The sequence below is a fragment of the Danio rerio genome, chromosome 6 (genome assembly GCF_052040795.2).
Source record: "Danio rerio strain M-AB ecotype USA chromosome 6, GRCz13ab, whole genome shotgun sequence".
Lineage (NCBI taxonomy): Eukaryota > Metazoa > Chordata > Actinopteri > Cypriniformes > Danionidae > Danio > Danio rerio.
The window spans coordinates 3095001-3112500 of NC_141026.1; the positions used below are offsets into that span (position 1 = coordinate 3095001).

Below are 17500 nucleotides of genomic sequence, written 5' to 3' on the forward strand. Positions count from 1 at the left end.
AATAATTATAATTCACAGGAGGGCGAATATTTTTGACTTCAGCTGTCTTATTTTAGTCAACATCACACACCCCTAAGCATAGCACTATGTTTTTTATGAATGTGTTTGGTTCAGGTCGGGGGTGCCTACTCTTATGACTGCAGTTTTGGCTACATCCCCAACGTGGAGCTGATGAAGTTCATCTCAATGGCGACCTTCGGCTCATATCTGTCCATGTGTCCAGAGTCGCACTGTACAGGCGACGAGATGAACGCTTACCATCGCGCCTTCCTCACATACTCCTTCCTAAAAACCGGAGAGTCCATGAACCCAGAGTACTACTGCTGTAAGATCACATCACATCCATTCTGATCACAAAAACACATTTTTTTCTCAACTCTCCTCTGTTTATCTTATACGGTGTTTGATAAAGTGTAGATGGGATTCAGCTGTGGATACTTGCATCAGTATAGCATCATTTTTATGACACTGTGTTGGTTTGGGGTAAGGAGAGAGGTTAATAAAATATAATCTAATGGGTAATGTAATTAATAAATAATTCTCATTATAATTACCGTTTTACATTACTTTGAAGGTTGGGTTTAGAGTTGAGGTGGGGGTAGACATTAATAAAATATAATTTTATGGGTAATTTAATAAATAATCTTAATAATTTCATTTTAATTACAGTTTTAGATTACTTTGTAGATTGAATTTAGGGTTAGGGTAAGGGTGGACGTTAATAAAATACAATTTAATGGGTAATTTAATAAATAATATAAATAATTTCATTATAATTACTGTTTTAAATTACTTTGAAGGTTTAGTTGAGAGTTGAGGTGGGGGTAGACATTAATAAAATATAATTTTATGGGTAATTTAATAAATAATATAAGTAATTTCATTATGATTACTGTTACATTACTTTGAAGGTTGAATTAAGGGTTAGGGTAAGGGTGGACATTAATAAAATACAATTTAATGGGTAATTTAATAAGTAATATAAATAATTTGATTATAATTACTGTTTTTATATTACTGTAAGGGGTAGGTTTAAAGTTGGGTAGAGGTAGACATTAAGAAAATATAATTTCATGGGTAATTTGATAAATAATATAAACTATTTCATTATAATGACTGTTTTTATATTACTGTAAGGGTAGGTTTATTGTTGGGTAGAGCTACCCGTTAATAAAATACTATTTAATGGGTAATTTAATAAGTAATATAAATAATTTGATTATTATTACTGTTTTTATATAACTGTAAGGGGTAGGTTTAAAGTTGGGTAGAGGTAGACATTAAGAAAATACAATTTTATGGGTAATTTGATAAATAATATAAACTATTTCATTATAATGACTGTTTTTATATTACTGTAAGTGGTAGGTTTAAGGTTGGGTAGAGCTAAACGTTAATAAAATACAATTTAATGGGTAATTTAATAAGTAATATAAATATTTTCATTATAATGACTGTTTTACATTACTTTGAAGGTTGAGTTGAGAGTTGAGGTGGGGGTAGACATTAATAAAATACAATTTAATGGGTAATTTAATAAATAATTTCATTATAATTACTGTTTTTATATTACTGTAAGGGGTAGGTTTAGGGTTGGGTAGAGCTAAATGTTAATAAAATACAATTTAATGAGGAGTTAAATAAATAATTCTCGTTATAAATACTGTTTTTACATTACTGCGTGGATTGGGTTTAGGGTAAGGTGTAAATGTTAAACTTTCAACTACAGCTGTATCCCTTCTAGCAACAACTCTGCACTATGGCATAGCATAATGCAGGGGTGTCCAAACTCGGTCCTGGAGGGCTTGGTGTCCTGCATAGTTTAGCTCCAACTTTCTTCAGCACACCTGCCTGGAAGTTCCTTATATACCTAGAAAGAGCTTGATTAGCTGGTTCAGGCGTGTTTAATTGGGGTTATACCTAAAATATGCCGGACACCGGCCCTTTAGGATCGAGTTCGGACATTCCTGGTATAATGAGAAGTGAAAAACACTAATCTGTGTCATGCGTGTGTTTGTAGTCTCTCAGCACAGGCTCTTTAATGAACACCTGGTGTCAGCCAGTGGAAACCCCGCCTTAGTAATGCGCAGGAAGAAACACACAGAGAAGGAAGTGCATGCAGATTTGATCAGCGTTCTGTCCATCAGACTGAGAGAGGGATACAGCATACGAGAGCTCAACATCACTAAAGGTGTGTTCATGTCACATTGTTTGCTATTGAGTTCAAGTCTAGATTTTTTGTTATGTGTGGACTAATTATGGTGTTTTGCATGACCATCGAGCTGCTTACTAATTAAAAATAAATGTAAACGAGCCTCAACAAGCCATAGTTATATACTGCAGAAAATGCTTTTCTTAGAAATTTTGTCTTGTTTCTAGACCAAATATCTAAAGATTCTTAAATCAAGAAACGTTGTCTAGTCAAGCAAAAACTATTGTCTTGTTTTCAGAAATAATATCCCAAAGTTAAGTGAGTTTTTCCTTAAAACAAGCAAAATAATCTTGTTTTTCTTTTTGATGAACGATTATTTTGCTCACCCCTTTGGCAGATTTGTTTAACTTGTTTTAGGAAAAAAACTCACTTGATTTGGGCATTATTTGTTAAAACAAGACAATATGTTCTGCTTGTCTAGAAAATGCTTTTGATATTTGGTTGTGGTGTGACGAGACGTTTACTCCACGAGAACGAGATGAGACAAGATTTATACACTGTTTTTAAGAAATCTTCAATAATAGAATTTATGAATGGAAAATAGTCTTTCATTCAACTGAAAAAAAAGACAAAAATTACAAAACTATTTAGGTGCTTTTTAAAAAAATAAATCAACTTGTAATCAATGTTATTTTACTGCTATTTGAATGAATTCTATGCAGTAAATGACATGCAAATGCTGCAAAATTTTTCTAAAATATGAATGGAAAATAGTGTTTATACACACACACACACACACACACACACACACACACACACACACACACACACACACACACACACACACACACACACACACACACACACATATATATAGATTAGCTTGATTACACAAGCTGGATTCACTGGTCAGATATGCTAGAAACATATGCAAAAAGAAAAGCATGAACTGCAAATAAAAAGATTATCATTTGCTGATATGTACACAAATACAGTTACCGTTATATTTATAGCTATCGTCCTTCATATGAGTGACTCTTTAAATTTGTTGTTGTTTTTAAATACAGATTATCAGATTTATCAAATGCCTGAAAATCATCTTTTTTTGTTGATCAGGAGGAAGTCAGCTGGAGGTGAAGCTAGTTCTCCTCTGGAAGCATAACATGCGCATTGAATACCTTGCTATAGCATCTTGGCCCCTTGAGCCAACCAAACGCACAACATGGGTTGAGGTAACAATGGAGGGCAGCTATGACATACTTCACGACATCAGCTGCACCATGAGGAAACCTATCACCAGCCCCTACCGGACGTCTGTGATCCGCCGCTTCTGGAACACTCTGCAGAGGTCAGCTACAAACTTTCTTGAAGATTACCCATGCTTTGTTGTCTGTTTTAGTTGACAGCCATGAAGTAAAGCCATACCTTGGTTTTGTCCCCAACAGCATAAATCAGACCGATCAGATGTTGGTTCATCTGCAGTCCTTTAATTCCATATCAGAGCATTACACTATCCCTGAAAGCACGAAAAACGGTGTTCCTCTATTTTACATCCCACCTGGATCCACCACACCGGTGAGTGTTCACAAATGTTTTTCCTGAGGGAAGCTACAGATTTGTTTTTTTTAGCATGCATGCATTTCATTGATCAAAAGCAACAGCAGGGCTCGAAATGAACCTTTTTGCTTGGTAGCACCGGTGCTCCTAACTTGATTTCAAATGCAATAAATATGTTTGTATAAAACTTGTAGTAACGGTGCTTATAATTGCGACTAAATTTTGGCCGATGCGCCTAAATTTAGTCGCAATTATAAGCACCGTTACTACAAGTTTTATACAAACATATTTATTGCATTTGAAATCAACACTAATCAAACTAACAAGCAAAAAAAAAATATATATATGCATGCGTGAGGAAAATATGTCTCAACGAAATTCCGTTATCACAAGAAAATACATTTTATAACATAACTGAGTGACCAAAAGGTACACAGACTGCTCACCGGCCCTGCACGCACTGCTTGACATGAATGAATCTGTTAACGGTATAACTGTGCTGTTCTCACGGGTGCTGTCTAATATTGCACTGATGTTTTTGACATACTGCACCTTATTATATGCATACGTCATGTTAATAGCAATATCGGCCTTTTCATGAGTAGCGATATTAGTTTACTCCGTGTAAGCTTGTTTGCGATGGTGTATGTGGTGTTAAATTTGACATATAGCTGCCACTTGCACGGCGGACAGCATCTGGCGATTATATGAAGGATTAAACAGAAGCTCTCGTGCTAGATGTGGCAAACAGTTACCTGAAAGCTCCATCCATTGGCTTCAAGTCCGCTATGAAAAGTCCGGGAAGTCTTTTATCCACTCTTCCAAAAGTGTAGATGGTGGATTAACATTCAGCACATGATCACTAGTAAGATGTGTCATTATTTGTAACTTTAGATGCAATGGTTTCTTAAACTAAATCTGTCAGTGTTATCTTCAATCAGTTTTTCGCGGTAGTAGCTCTCTCTGTCATCCCAAGCCAGAAGGCATTGACTGAGTGATTGACAGCTGATATTTCAGTGCTAGAGCAGTGGGCCAATGAGAAGAGTGCGAAGGCGGGGCAAGCATTACGGACTTGGCTTTGTTTACTGCAGCAAGTTGACAAGCTGTTTTAAACCATTCCTGAGCGCTGCGTTTCCTGTTTCAAGTGCAGAGATGCATTCTGCGTGAATGTCTCCCGAATCCGCCCATGTGCTGAACATTTTGCAGTAAAAACTGGTCGCACACAACAATTTCATGCACTCGCACACATGCTCCCAAATATATTTTGAGGTCGCATAGGTAAAATTGCTGGCGCTTATGCTACCAAAATGGTCGCAATTTTGAGCCCTGAACAGTAAGGAAGTTTATAATGTAAAAAAACATATTTATATTTTAAATAAATGCTGTTATATTGATAATATTAATACATTTTGTTTATGATGCGCTTTTCTTAAACTCAAAGCACTACAAGATATACAATAACAAATAAAAATGCAGAGAATTCCTAGCGTGCATATTATCTCAGTAAAACCCTGCTCACACTGTGTAAGTGTTTCCTCTTGGATGTTTTCCAGCTGTGGCTGCAGGCCTTTTTTTAATACTCAGATCTACCAACTACCTGTGGCGTTATTTCAATGACAAATGTTGTGAGCGCAGTATTAGAAGTCGAGATCGCATTTAAGTAATAGCCTACAGCATGCGATCTCTTTGCTTGCGCGCCGATTTCCTCTGCTCGTGCACAAAACTTCTTGCACGCCCCGGCAAATATAACGGCCCATTCACACGGGGCGTCAGCGTCAACGCTTGACTGAAGGCGTGTCTGAAGTTGGGGCTAACAAGTTTTTCCAGGATGAGATGTTAATGGTATTTCTTGATTTTCAGTTCATGAGGATAGTTTTCACATCTCATCCTGGAAAAACTTATTAACAGAATACATCTCCATTGAAGATCCTGTTTGCCTGAAGCCATTCCCAAACAACACCTTCATCAGTACATAAACATGAGGGGAGGGGGGAGGGGGGGGGGGGGGGTAGAGGTTAGAAGAAAAGGAAATGAAGAAGAAAAAAAAGTCTCTGAAATTAAATCAAATTTAAAATAAATGAATTAATAGGGAAATGGGAAAAAAAAAAACTGTTTAGTATAAATTTTATTGAAACTTTCCCATATATATATATATATATATATATATATATATATATATATATATATATATATATATATATATATATATATATATATATATATATATATATATATATAATATTATATTATATTATATTATATTATATTATATTATATTATATTATAATTCAGACTTTACATACTTCTTTACCTCTCCTTTTATCCTATTCGTTCTCCTCTTCTGTCTCTTTCAAATTTATTTATTCATTTTTTAAATTATTATTATTTATCATACAAAAAATTATATATATATATATATATATATATATATATATATATATATATATATATATATATATATATATATATATATATAAAATAGTTTTTTATTTTTGTTATCATTATTTTTATTATTATTATTATTATTATTATTATTATTATTATATTATTATTATTATTATTATTATTATTATTATTATTATTATTATTATTATTATTATATATTTTTATACAAGTTTTTCCTCTGACCAGTCCAACAACGGATTTAAAAATAACAAGTATGGAAAAAAGGAAGGAAAAAGGAGGAAAAACTATAGAAAGAATGGAAAGAAAAAAAACTCCTACTTGCATATAATACATTCACAGGGTAAGTGTGACTCGGTCATGGCAGCCTGGGCATTGCACTGGACTGATCCATGCTACACGTCACACTTTCTTTTAATGCATCACAAAGCAACTGACAAACACTATATACCTCAATGTTGATCATACAACTTCCACCTCCTCAGATTATTGTTACAGCTGTTGTTGTTTTATTATTATTATTTATTTATTTTATTTTATTTTTTATTATTATTACCAGCATAAGTATATTATAGTTATCACGTTATTAATAATCCATCATATACTGTTAGTTAAATTCTTCTTTTTAATATTATTCTTTACTTTGGGTTTGTATAATTGGGTTTGTAAAAATAAAAAGGGGCCGCATTTTACAGTAATACTGTTTTTACTGTATTTTTCATCGATTACCTGCAACCTCAAAACAGCCAGTTGTGCATGCTTATATTGCGATTATACAGTGATATTCTGCTTTGCCTCAGGTCCTCTCTCTCCAGCACAACGGCTCCAAAGACTTCAGCCAATCACAGTTTGCCTCGTACTGGAAGCCTGTCCTGTCCATGGATGCCAACTTCTGGCAGCGCTGGCTGCACATGCACCGCATCACTATCATTCTGGAGCATGACATGTGAGTGAACACAGCCTGGATTGGTGGTGTATTCTGGGAAACTTAAACTTGAGTTACCATGAAAAGACAGAGACACTTTTAGACAAACACTCACAAACTTCACTATTATTATAAATCATTAATACAATGAAAAAAATATATCAAAGTTTTTTTGGGTTCAGTTTTGGTTTTTGGTTTTACGTGAAGGAAAAAAAAGGTAAATAATAAATCATCTTCTAAAAGTCAGGGGTTTAAGATGTTCCAGTTTTAGACAGAATGTTTTGTATTAGACGCTGGTGTAATGTAATTAATGTACATCTGAGTAAATGTACTGTAATGTGCATTTATATATAACGCATTTGCAAACATTCCAATAACTAAACTTATCCAGAGTGAGCACTGGACCCCTCACACCCAGCACACTGCCTCTTTGAGCTGCTGGTTGTTGCTACGATGCGAAGGATTGCGATGCCGGCTCAGCATCATGATGTCTGTCAGCCATCGGCGATGGACAATGACCCAACCCTGCTGTACATACACTTGTCAATTTGTATATTTGTATTCACTACTTACCTTTATTTTGAAAATATATTTATTATCTGTTATTTTGTGCCATATCTGCAATTCTGCTGCATTGTAGAAGCTTTGTAGAAGCTTTGTCACAAAAACAAATTCCTCGTATGTGTGAACATACCTGGCAATAATGTTTTCTGATTCTGATGTGTTTTATGAATGTACATGATGGAGACAAATTAGGAAAGGAGGGCATAAACAATGAACTGTAACAGAGCCTCGTGTCTTCATCTATTGTAAAAAGCCAGTATTAATTGAATCCTGCTGACTGTGACCTGTTTTTCTGCTTTCTGTCTATCTTTTCAGGCCGGTCCCGAAGCATGTGCACAACGCAGGAAGTAATGGTCGATTCAGTACCGTGCAGTGCCGGATCTCTCACTCTGCACTCACATCACTGCTCAAAGACTGGAGCAGTTTCGTCCTGGTGGAGGGATATTCATACGTCAAACTCATTTACAGGTGCGTGTAGGCTGCTTTAGGATGATTATAATTTATTTTCAGTTATATTTCTTTTAGGTGGAAAAACAGGCAACATTTTTATTTATTTAGAGCCCATTTACTTCAAGGAATAAAACTATAAGTAAATTGTTTTAAAAATCATTAGGATTGTTAAAGCACAAAAATGTGTGCAACATTGACAAATATATATATGTATATATATGTGGTTACACTCAGTAAACAGTGGTAAGTTCGGTGAACTGATGACCTTCATGGCCAATCGCAAGTCATATTCGAGCGCTGCTGAGCACGTTTTTAAACAGCAGCAACTCGAATATTAGCAGGAAATGGACATTTTTGTAATATTTGATTGGTATCAAATTCCAGCATCGTGGCAGCCCTAATATATGTGTGTATATACATATATATATATATATATATATATATATATATATATATATATATATATATATATATATATATATATATATATATATATATATATATATATATATATATATATATATATATATATATGTGTGTGTATATATTATCCCAGTATTTTTGAGAATTGGTTTGTATACAGAAAATTAAACCAAAATTGTGCTGGTTTAGACCTGCTGTAAATATGTCACTATAAAACCACTAGTACGTGGTTGTCTTGTCTAGACCCTGACTCCCAAAATCATTCACTGAATCACTCATTCAAATGATTTGTTTATGAGTCATTGATGAGTCATTTAAAAAAAATCATTTGACTGTCTTTTTTAATGTTATATATATGTAATGTTATATAAATGTATGTATACAGTTCTGTTCATGGTATTCTATTCTATTTTTACTATACATGGTCTTCTATATCACAACAAAAAAAATACAGGTTACTTAATATTTGTTATATAAAACCTGCATTTAAAGATATATATGTATATATATATATATATATATATATATATATATATATATATATGTATATATATATATATATATATATATATATATATATATGTATATGTATATATATATATATATATATATATATATATATATATATATATATATATATATATATATATATACAGTTGAAGTCAGAATTATTAGCCCCCTTTTGATTTTATTTTATGTTTTAAAATATCTCCCAAATGATTTTTAACAGAGCAAGGAAATGTTCACAGTATGTCTGATAATATTTTTTCTTCTGGAGAAAGTCTTATTTGATTTATTTTGGCTAGAATAAAAGCTGTTATTAATTTTTTAAAAACCATTTTTAGGACAAAATTATTAGACCCTTTAGGCTAATTTTTTTTTCGATAATCTACAGAACAAACCATCGTTATACAATAACTAGCCTAATTACCCTAACCTGCCCAGTTAACCTAATTAACCTAGTTAAGCCTTTAAATGTCACTTTAAGCTGAATACTAGTGTCTTGAAAAATATCTAGTCAAATATTATTTACTGTCATCATGTCACAGATAAAATAAATCAGTTATTAGAAATACATTTTTAAAACTATTATGCTTAGAAATGTGCTAAAACAATCTTCTCTCCATTAAACAGAAATTGGTGAAAAAAATAAACAGACGCACTAATAATTCAGGGGGGCTAATGATTCTGACTTCAACTGTGTGTGTGTGTATATATATACATAAATATATGATATATATATATATATATATTTATTTGTTTTCCAAATTTTAGGACCTTTCAAAGATCATTTGGCATATAATATTGTCATATGTAAAATTTCATAGTATGTCCTAACTTTTTCTCATGACTGCATGTAAAAAGAAAATGCGTCTTGGTGGGATTGGATTTTTAAGATTTAGTTAAATGATGACCCTGACATGCACAGGTAATTTGCCAGATTCATCACAGATCAGTTAATCAGTGTTTGAACATGCGTTTTACCCACAGTGTCTCTGAGCTGCCGCCGGTCTCCTTCTATCTGGTGCGTCTGATCTCTAAAACTCCCTGTATGGTGCTGCGATTGGGCTTCCCGATAGGGACTCTGGCTCACACCAGGAACAAGGTGAGGTGAACATTAAATGAGCAGCATTGTGGGCTGTGCAATAATGAAGACAATAGCATTATATGATAGCATGCTAAATAATGTGATATTCAATGTCAGGGCTGCATGATGCTGGAAAAAGCTGCAATGTGTAATATTGTTGTTGAGTATTGAGATAATGGTATTACTCTTACCAAATAACATTAGCCTAGAAAAATTATATTTATACTTTATATTAGCTCTGTTTTAAAATCAATCATCTATGTAATAATATTAAAATAAAGAGATCAAAGATATTTATATTATATAAAGATATTAAGGCCCCATCTGAGTGGTCACATTTAGATAAACGTCCAATGCATAAATTTAATGTAATTTATTACACATCTGCTATTATAATGATCATTTTGTGATATATTGTGCAGCTTTTTGAATATGCAATATATTAAAAAAAAGTTTTAGCCAATATGTGTTTCATACTTTTTAAGCCTTAAAAATATGAAACAAATAGTTTTATCAACCTTAAAACATCAAGACAAATTAAGAAAAAAAAACTCTTGAGTAAAGTTACATCTTAACATGGCTTTACTGCTCAGACAAACAGTATTTCAGCTTCCATACCAAACTGTTTCAGATTCTCGGACGATAAAACCAGAATGCCCACTTAGCTTGTTTTCAGGGATGCTCATCCACATGCTGGTTTCCTTGTTAAAATCTGGCCAATTTATTGAAAACCATTTTGCTGTTGTGATACATTGATCATTTAGATATATATACAGTGTTTGTGTTTCTTGTGTGTAGATTGTGGATGAACTTCGAGAGCAGATCCTTCGGCTGCGGTTTCCTCATCGGGTCCAGAATAAAGAGGCGACGCCGAAAACCAAACGGAAAATTCTGGGGCATTCATCGCCCTCTAAATCCCCACCTCTGCCTGCTCCAAAACCAGCACTGTCTGATCGGCGGTGTGTGGTGGTGCTCAACAAACCTCTGGAAAAACTGCTCATCAGGTCAGTGACGGAAACCTAAAAGATGACTGTGGTGATTCATTTTTGAGCATGTACAGAAGGGGTGACAGCAGACAATGTGAAGATAAAATGAATCTTATTATGAACATGTTGGTATGAAGGAAACATTTCTGAAACCTTTTATTCTTATAGTTTATCTCTAAGCAGTGTTCACACACTTCTTGAAAATACTTGAGTTTCAGACTGGAAAGCACTCAAAAACAAACAGGTCCTTGAAAATGCTTGAATTAAATTTGAAATCAAATTTGTTTTTTGTGGCGTCACGATGGCACAGTGGGTGGCATGATCGCCTCACAGCAAGAAGGTCGCTGGTTCGAGTCCCTGCTGGGTCAGTTGGTATTTCTGTGTGGAGTTTGCATGTTCTCCCAGTGTTCGTGGGTTTCTTCCGGGTGCTCTGGTGTCCCCCACAGTCCAAACACATGCACTATTGGTGAATTGAATAAGCTAAATTGGCCATAGAGTGTGTGGGTGTTTCCCAGTGTTGGGTTGCAGCTGGAAGGGAATCAGCTGCATAAAACATATGCTGGATAATTTGGCGGTTCATTCCGCTGTGGCGACCCCTGATTAATGAGGTGACTAAGCTGAAAAGAAAATGAATCAATTCATTTGTTGTTGTTTTTCAACGATCTGTCAAAAAAAGCTGTTTTTATGAAAATGTCCTAAATAAACTTAACATTAAATCCAATTTTTTTTCTTGCTCCATATGCTGTTTAATAAAATGTGTCATATTGATCACATTTGGTTTGTGAACCTTGTTTTCATGTAGACTTTGATCTGTAATTTTAAGTCATTTTGTGGTATTTATAGTAATTCATATTTTTGAATGAGCCTTTTCAGTTGTCTTCATTTTTTACTCTCACTTTAGGAGGTGTAAATGTAATAAATGTTCTAAGATAAAATTCTATTTAGCCTTAAGAAATGATCTCTTGACATTTAAATCCAATAAAAAAAACTTAAAATGCTTCTATAAATTAGTAAGAGTTGTTATTCTTCAGGTAAAATGTCCTTAAAATAATTGAAATAAACCAGATTTATTTTTTTACATGAATTACATTTTTGTAAGTGTTTGTTTACGCTTTTATTGCTGTGTTTGGGATTTATTGCAGTTGAATTAACAATATTTACTCTAACTTTGATTAGCTCTTCCGTAACTCATTTCAGTTTTAGTATTTTAACATAAATGTATTATTTTATGACATTGTTTCCTTATAAAGGATATAAAAAATACTGGGCATATTAAAAAATGGTCATACACTACATAAAATGCTTTTCTTACTTGGAGTTTTTGTCTTGTTTCTAGTCCAAAAACTAAATATTATTAAATAAAGAAGCATTTAGTAGACTAGGCTAGTAAAATAATATTTTTTGTTTTCAGAAATAATAAGTCAAAATGAAGTGAGTTTGTCCTTAAAACAAGCAAAATAATCTGCCAATAAGGCAAGCAAATTAATCTAGTTTTCCCTTTGAAATAAGTTTATTTTGCTCACCTCATTAGCAGATTATTTCACTTGTTTTAAAGAAAAACTCACTTCATTTTGACCCATTATTTCTGAATATTTTTGCGTGTTTAGAAAACGCTTTATTTAGATTTAAAATCATTTTTAAAAAATATTTAGACTAAAAAAAACAAAAGCTTGAAGTAAAAAATATCAACATTTAAATTGATAGTTTATCATTTATTTCTAATATTTAATTAGATTTTTTTTCAATTAACAATGTTTTTTTTGTTTTATTGAAGTTTTGGTTTTAGCGAAGCATAACTACACTCTCTAATCTTCTGAATCTCCTGTCACAGGTACGAGAAGCTCCCGTCTGATTTCCGCACCCCTTTCATCCTGAACATGGAGCCGTTTGCTCAGCCGTCCCTCATGGGCGTCCCTCTCAGTGTGGCCGCCAGCAGAACCGCTTCCTCCACCGTGGCGTCGCTCTCTCGATACTTCCTGCATCAGCGCTGGGTTTGGGCCTTACAGAACGGATCGGGAACTACCGTATCGCTTTACGCTGTTGCTCGTATCCTCTCCATGCTCTCTGAGTGAGTCTAAAACTGAAGAGCAAATCACCGGTGTATAATGCCTCATTTACTCAAATGACCCAGTTCTAAATATTATTCTTATTTTTTGTCCATTGTATTTCGAATCAAATCAAATCAAATCAGGCCTTTATTTGTCACATACACTTTCATATAGTGAAATTGAACCCCCCGACCGTACACAAACATCACAATTTTCAGGGGAAGACAGGTCACAGGAGGTAGCATTCAGAAAAAGGAAGTAAGATACATTTCAGGAGAGGCAGGCGCAAAAAAAACTCCCTCTCACCTTTCTCTTGAATTAGGGCAATGTGAGAACAGGGAGAGAAAAAAGGCCCAGCAATCAGCACATAAACACACAGACAAGACTCAACATTGCCACAGGGAAGGGGAACAGGGGGGTATGGATATAGTCCGATGAGGGCGGGCAGCCATCTGGTCCTGCAGCCATGGGGCGCTGGTCACAGACCCGCATACCCCCTCCAGTGGGTGAAAGCACATAAAGGCGTGGGATGAGGGGATCGGTAGTGATTGTCTATCTGTAGCTGTGTATGTGTGTGTGTGTGTGTGTGTGTGTGTGTGTGTGTGTGTGTGTAAGCTTGTAGAGTCCAACAGGTGTCCTTGACAGGAAGCAGGAATTTCAGAGCGTCTCCTTATCTTGCCATCTGGGAGAAGTTGTTTTTCTCCGGCCAAGGCCGTCTGGCAGGAGAAAAGAAAACACAGGGAGCCGAAAGATAGCAAAAAGATAGAAAGATAGAAGATAGAAAGATAGTAGAAAAGTACTTCAACTTTGGGTCAATGTCTGCCAATTTCACAGATATTTAATCTCCGTCACTTGTCTCCCGATCTGGCCAAATGTTCTTGCAGAGCCGCTAGTTTCACCCTGATGTTTTCCAGTTTGCGGTGTAGGACCATAGTCTGAGCATTAGCGACCCTACCCATCTGCGTTTCAATCAAGCCGGCCAGACTGGTCGGGTTTTGCGCAGCACTGACCGCTTTCATCAATCGTCGATACCCCGCATCAGCAGAAACCCTGTTATTAAAGTTCCGAATAGGTAAATATCTTCAATATCCTCCAGAGACAGAGCAGCCAGGCACAGGACGCGCCACTTCTCATACCCGTCCATCACATATCCAGCTGCAAACGTCCCCGCAGGACAAGTGGGCTCTCCCGAGCTCAAACTTCTCGTCAAGAAGATGGTGTCAATTGCATTCAGAGACCAGTCGATCAAATCCATAATGCCTTATTAATTTGGATAGCAGGACACGGAGAGCCTCAGAGATAGAATAAGATGAAGACAAGAGGAGCTAGCAAGGAGAGATATGGGACGGAGAGGGAAAAAGTGCGACTGGAAAAAAAGTGTGACCGAAAAAAAAAATTTAAATAAAAAAATTCTGTAAATAATATAAAATCATGCGAACCATCTATTTCGAACAAATTGTGCATAATCTACATTGCATGGCCATGGTAAACAGATGCTTATGCGGATGACACACATTGAGCAATGTTTGACGCAATCAAAAGCGAAGGTGATTGGCTACTTTTCTATTAAGAACGTGCAACAACAACAACAATATTGTACCTGTAAGCCATTGCTCTAATTCGTCACCCCGTGTCTCACCTGGTTGCCCATTTATGGCATTATTTCCCAAAGTTGCCCAGAAACATTGCTCAAAAAGTTGCATCAGCAAAAAGGCCCGTGCACACCGAGACGTTTTTTTGCTCACGTTTTCTGTCGACGTTTAACGCCTTTTAACTAAATAAAGGGCGTCAATGTGATTGTGCACACCAACGTGCAAAATGCCAGGTGCAAAAGCGTCATTAAAAAAAAAAACGCCTCATGCTCATTTTTTTGTTTTGACGCTCGGCGTCAAAACCTTCTCCACCATTCAGATCGGCACTTTTGCTCACCTGCACGAAGCTGCTGAAGTTACTGTAAACAGCACTTGGAGGCGCTCAAGCGCAAAACTGTCAATGCGAGCACACATTGAAGAAGATGCCCAGAGGCGATATGAACGTGGAGCTGCTTATTGCTCTGTGAACAATAATCATTTCTTCATCGCTAGAGCTGGAGCTGCTGCTTGAACCATCTATGCTTGTTCGAGTCACCAGTAACTTTATAAACAAATGTGCAAACTTCCTCTCCTCCTCATTTTCTGTGTTATAACCGGGTGTCAGAAGCTTATAGTTGTGCAGCGCCATCTAACGTCAAAAGAGTGATTTAGCATACTCTTCAGCTTGACGCCAGTGAAAAGCGCTTGGGTTTGAACACTGAAAAACGTCTCGTAAAACGCTGACGAGAAACGCAAACTAAAAACGTCCCGGTGTGTAGGAGCCTTTAGGCTCTTACAATGAAAATCGGCTAAATCAAATTCTACCCAGATTGTAAATGTAACAAAGTTAGATGGCCGCCTGATCATCGGGAAGAAGGAGGCGGAGAACCGTCAAACTTTTAAATCATCATTGATGAGAAAATAAAACACTAGTCTAGAGCAGGGGTGGCCAACGCTGTTCCTGTAGAGCCCCCTTCCTGCAGATTTCAGTTGCAACCCATATCAAACACACCTGCCTGTAATTATCACGTGGTATTCAGGTCCTAATTAATTGGTTCAGGTGTGTTTGATATGGGTAGCGACTGAAATCTGCAGGAAGGGGGCTCTACAGGAACAGCGTTGGCCACCCCTGCTCTAGAGCTCCTCTGTGGGACTCGAGGCCAGTGTGCGGCGCAGGTGCTTCTCATTGTCACTCAAGCCCCGGCCTCATTTTGTTCCCATGGCTCTCAGCCCCGCCCACTCGCCACCACGGTAAACAATTGTGCTATAGTTGTGTAAAGTGTAAATACAGTTATTGCATACAGGTTTTAAAAAGTCTGATCTCTTTTAAAAGGAGTTCCAAAACATCAGTCACAAAATGTTAACTGGACTTCAAGACCTGCAGTGTAAATATGTCCTGAAACTGAAGAGCTAATGGCCTGTGTTAAATCACTTTGGTTTACTGTTTCCTTCTGTTCTTCATGCCATTTGTTTACAGTATTCGTCTGTCTGAAGGCTTTCACTTTGCCTCTAGTGGGGAGGGAATCGTCAACATGGTGACAGAACTGCCAATGCAGGTGAGTGCATGCACACTCTTTACTAGTATTTAGAATTTACAGGGCTCTATTTTGACGGTCCATGCGCAGAGTGCAAACTGCAGGGTGCAAACGCTTTCAGGGCGTGTCAGAATGCATTTTTGCTAACTTAAGGATGGGAAAATCCGCTTTGCGCCATGGCGCATGGGCTAAAAGGGTTGAGTTTATTTTCTTAATGAGTTATAGGTGTGTTATGAGAATAAACCAATTAGAGTCTCATCTCCCATTCCCTTTAAGAGCCAGATGCGCCGCGCCATAAGCGCATTGCTATTAACATGACGTAAAGTAAGTTCACTTTCGCTTTTGCTCTCGTAGATAGGGAAACCTTACCGCACAAACATCAATTAGCCTATAAATAATTAATTTTGTTTATTAAGCGCAAAGATTTGTTTCAAAACTATTTCTAAATTCAGTTCTAATTTCCAGCAAACTAATAAATGATTAATAATAACAGTGTGGTCAAAAACCTGAGTTATATCCTAAAACACCTGCTGTGCCCCATATGGTCTAAAACCTGACAGGTGGACAAATCTAAGCTTGTTTTTAATAAAACAAATATAAATATGGATATAATAAATAATACTGCTAATAATAATAATAACATTATACAGAAGCAAATTGAATGAACTTAAAAAGCCTCCCGAGATGAAGATAGTATGAAGGCAGTGGTTTTTAAATTCATGTTGCCTAGAAATGAATATGTTTTGTAATATTTTAATCATTTATATTTATATCCTATATATATCCTTATTATATATATATATCCTTAATATATTATATCTTTTTCATATGTAAAGATATTTGCGTATTGCTCTACATCTTGTGTGTAGTGTGTAAGCCAGGTGCACTCTGCGCCAGACAATAGACCGACTTTGTTCTGGTCTTAAGAACAGACTATTTACAGTTTCTCAAAATAGCAACGCGCAAAAATACGCCTGCTTTTTTAGACCAGAACACCTATGGGCGCACATATGAGCGCAAATGCATTTGCTGTTGAAACAGCGTGGCGCAACACCTCAAAATGACCCTTGCGCCAAGCTTAAAGTAGCAAAAGACTATTGTGCAGCACCTTGCGCCACATTTTGCCGGGTGTATGATAGGGCCCACAATCTAGTGTTGTTTTTTTTTACCCATGCATCTCTAACTTTTGTCAAAACTGTGTGCGCAGAGTCTGCCAGCAGATTTGGATGGTGAAAAACACACCTGCATAGTCCAGTATATTTTATTTCCACCTCATTCCACTTCTACCAAGGACAGGT

General features: G+C 35.8%; 1 protein-coding gene across 25 annotated transcripts in view; it reads left to right on the top strand.

Annotated features, from left to right (window-relative positions):
* Window positions 1–17500, top strand: part of szt2 (SZT2 subunit of KICSTOR complex) — a 174630-nt gene that overhangs the window by 12924 nt on the left and 144206 nt on the right. For all 25 annotated transcript variants that reach the window (XR_015492872.1, XR_015492873.1, XR_015492874.1 and 22 more), the window contains 11 exon segments: window positions 115–325; window positions 2021–2191; window positions 3269–3500; window positions 3598–3727; window positions 6913–7058; window positions 7917–8069; window positions 9966–10080; window positions 10861–11066; window positions 12880–13116; window positions 16145–16223; window positions 17410–17498. Coding sequence is in view for 22 of the 25 variants with exons in the window: in XM_087256034.1 (XP_087112160.1) it covers window positions 115–325; window positions 2021–2191; window positions 3269–3500; window positions 3598–3727; window positions 6913–7058; window positions 7917–8069; window positions 9966–10080; window positions 10861–11066; window positions 12880–13116; window positions 16145–16223; window positions 17410–17498 (1769 nt within the window). In the remaining 3 variants the exon portion in view is untranslated.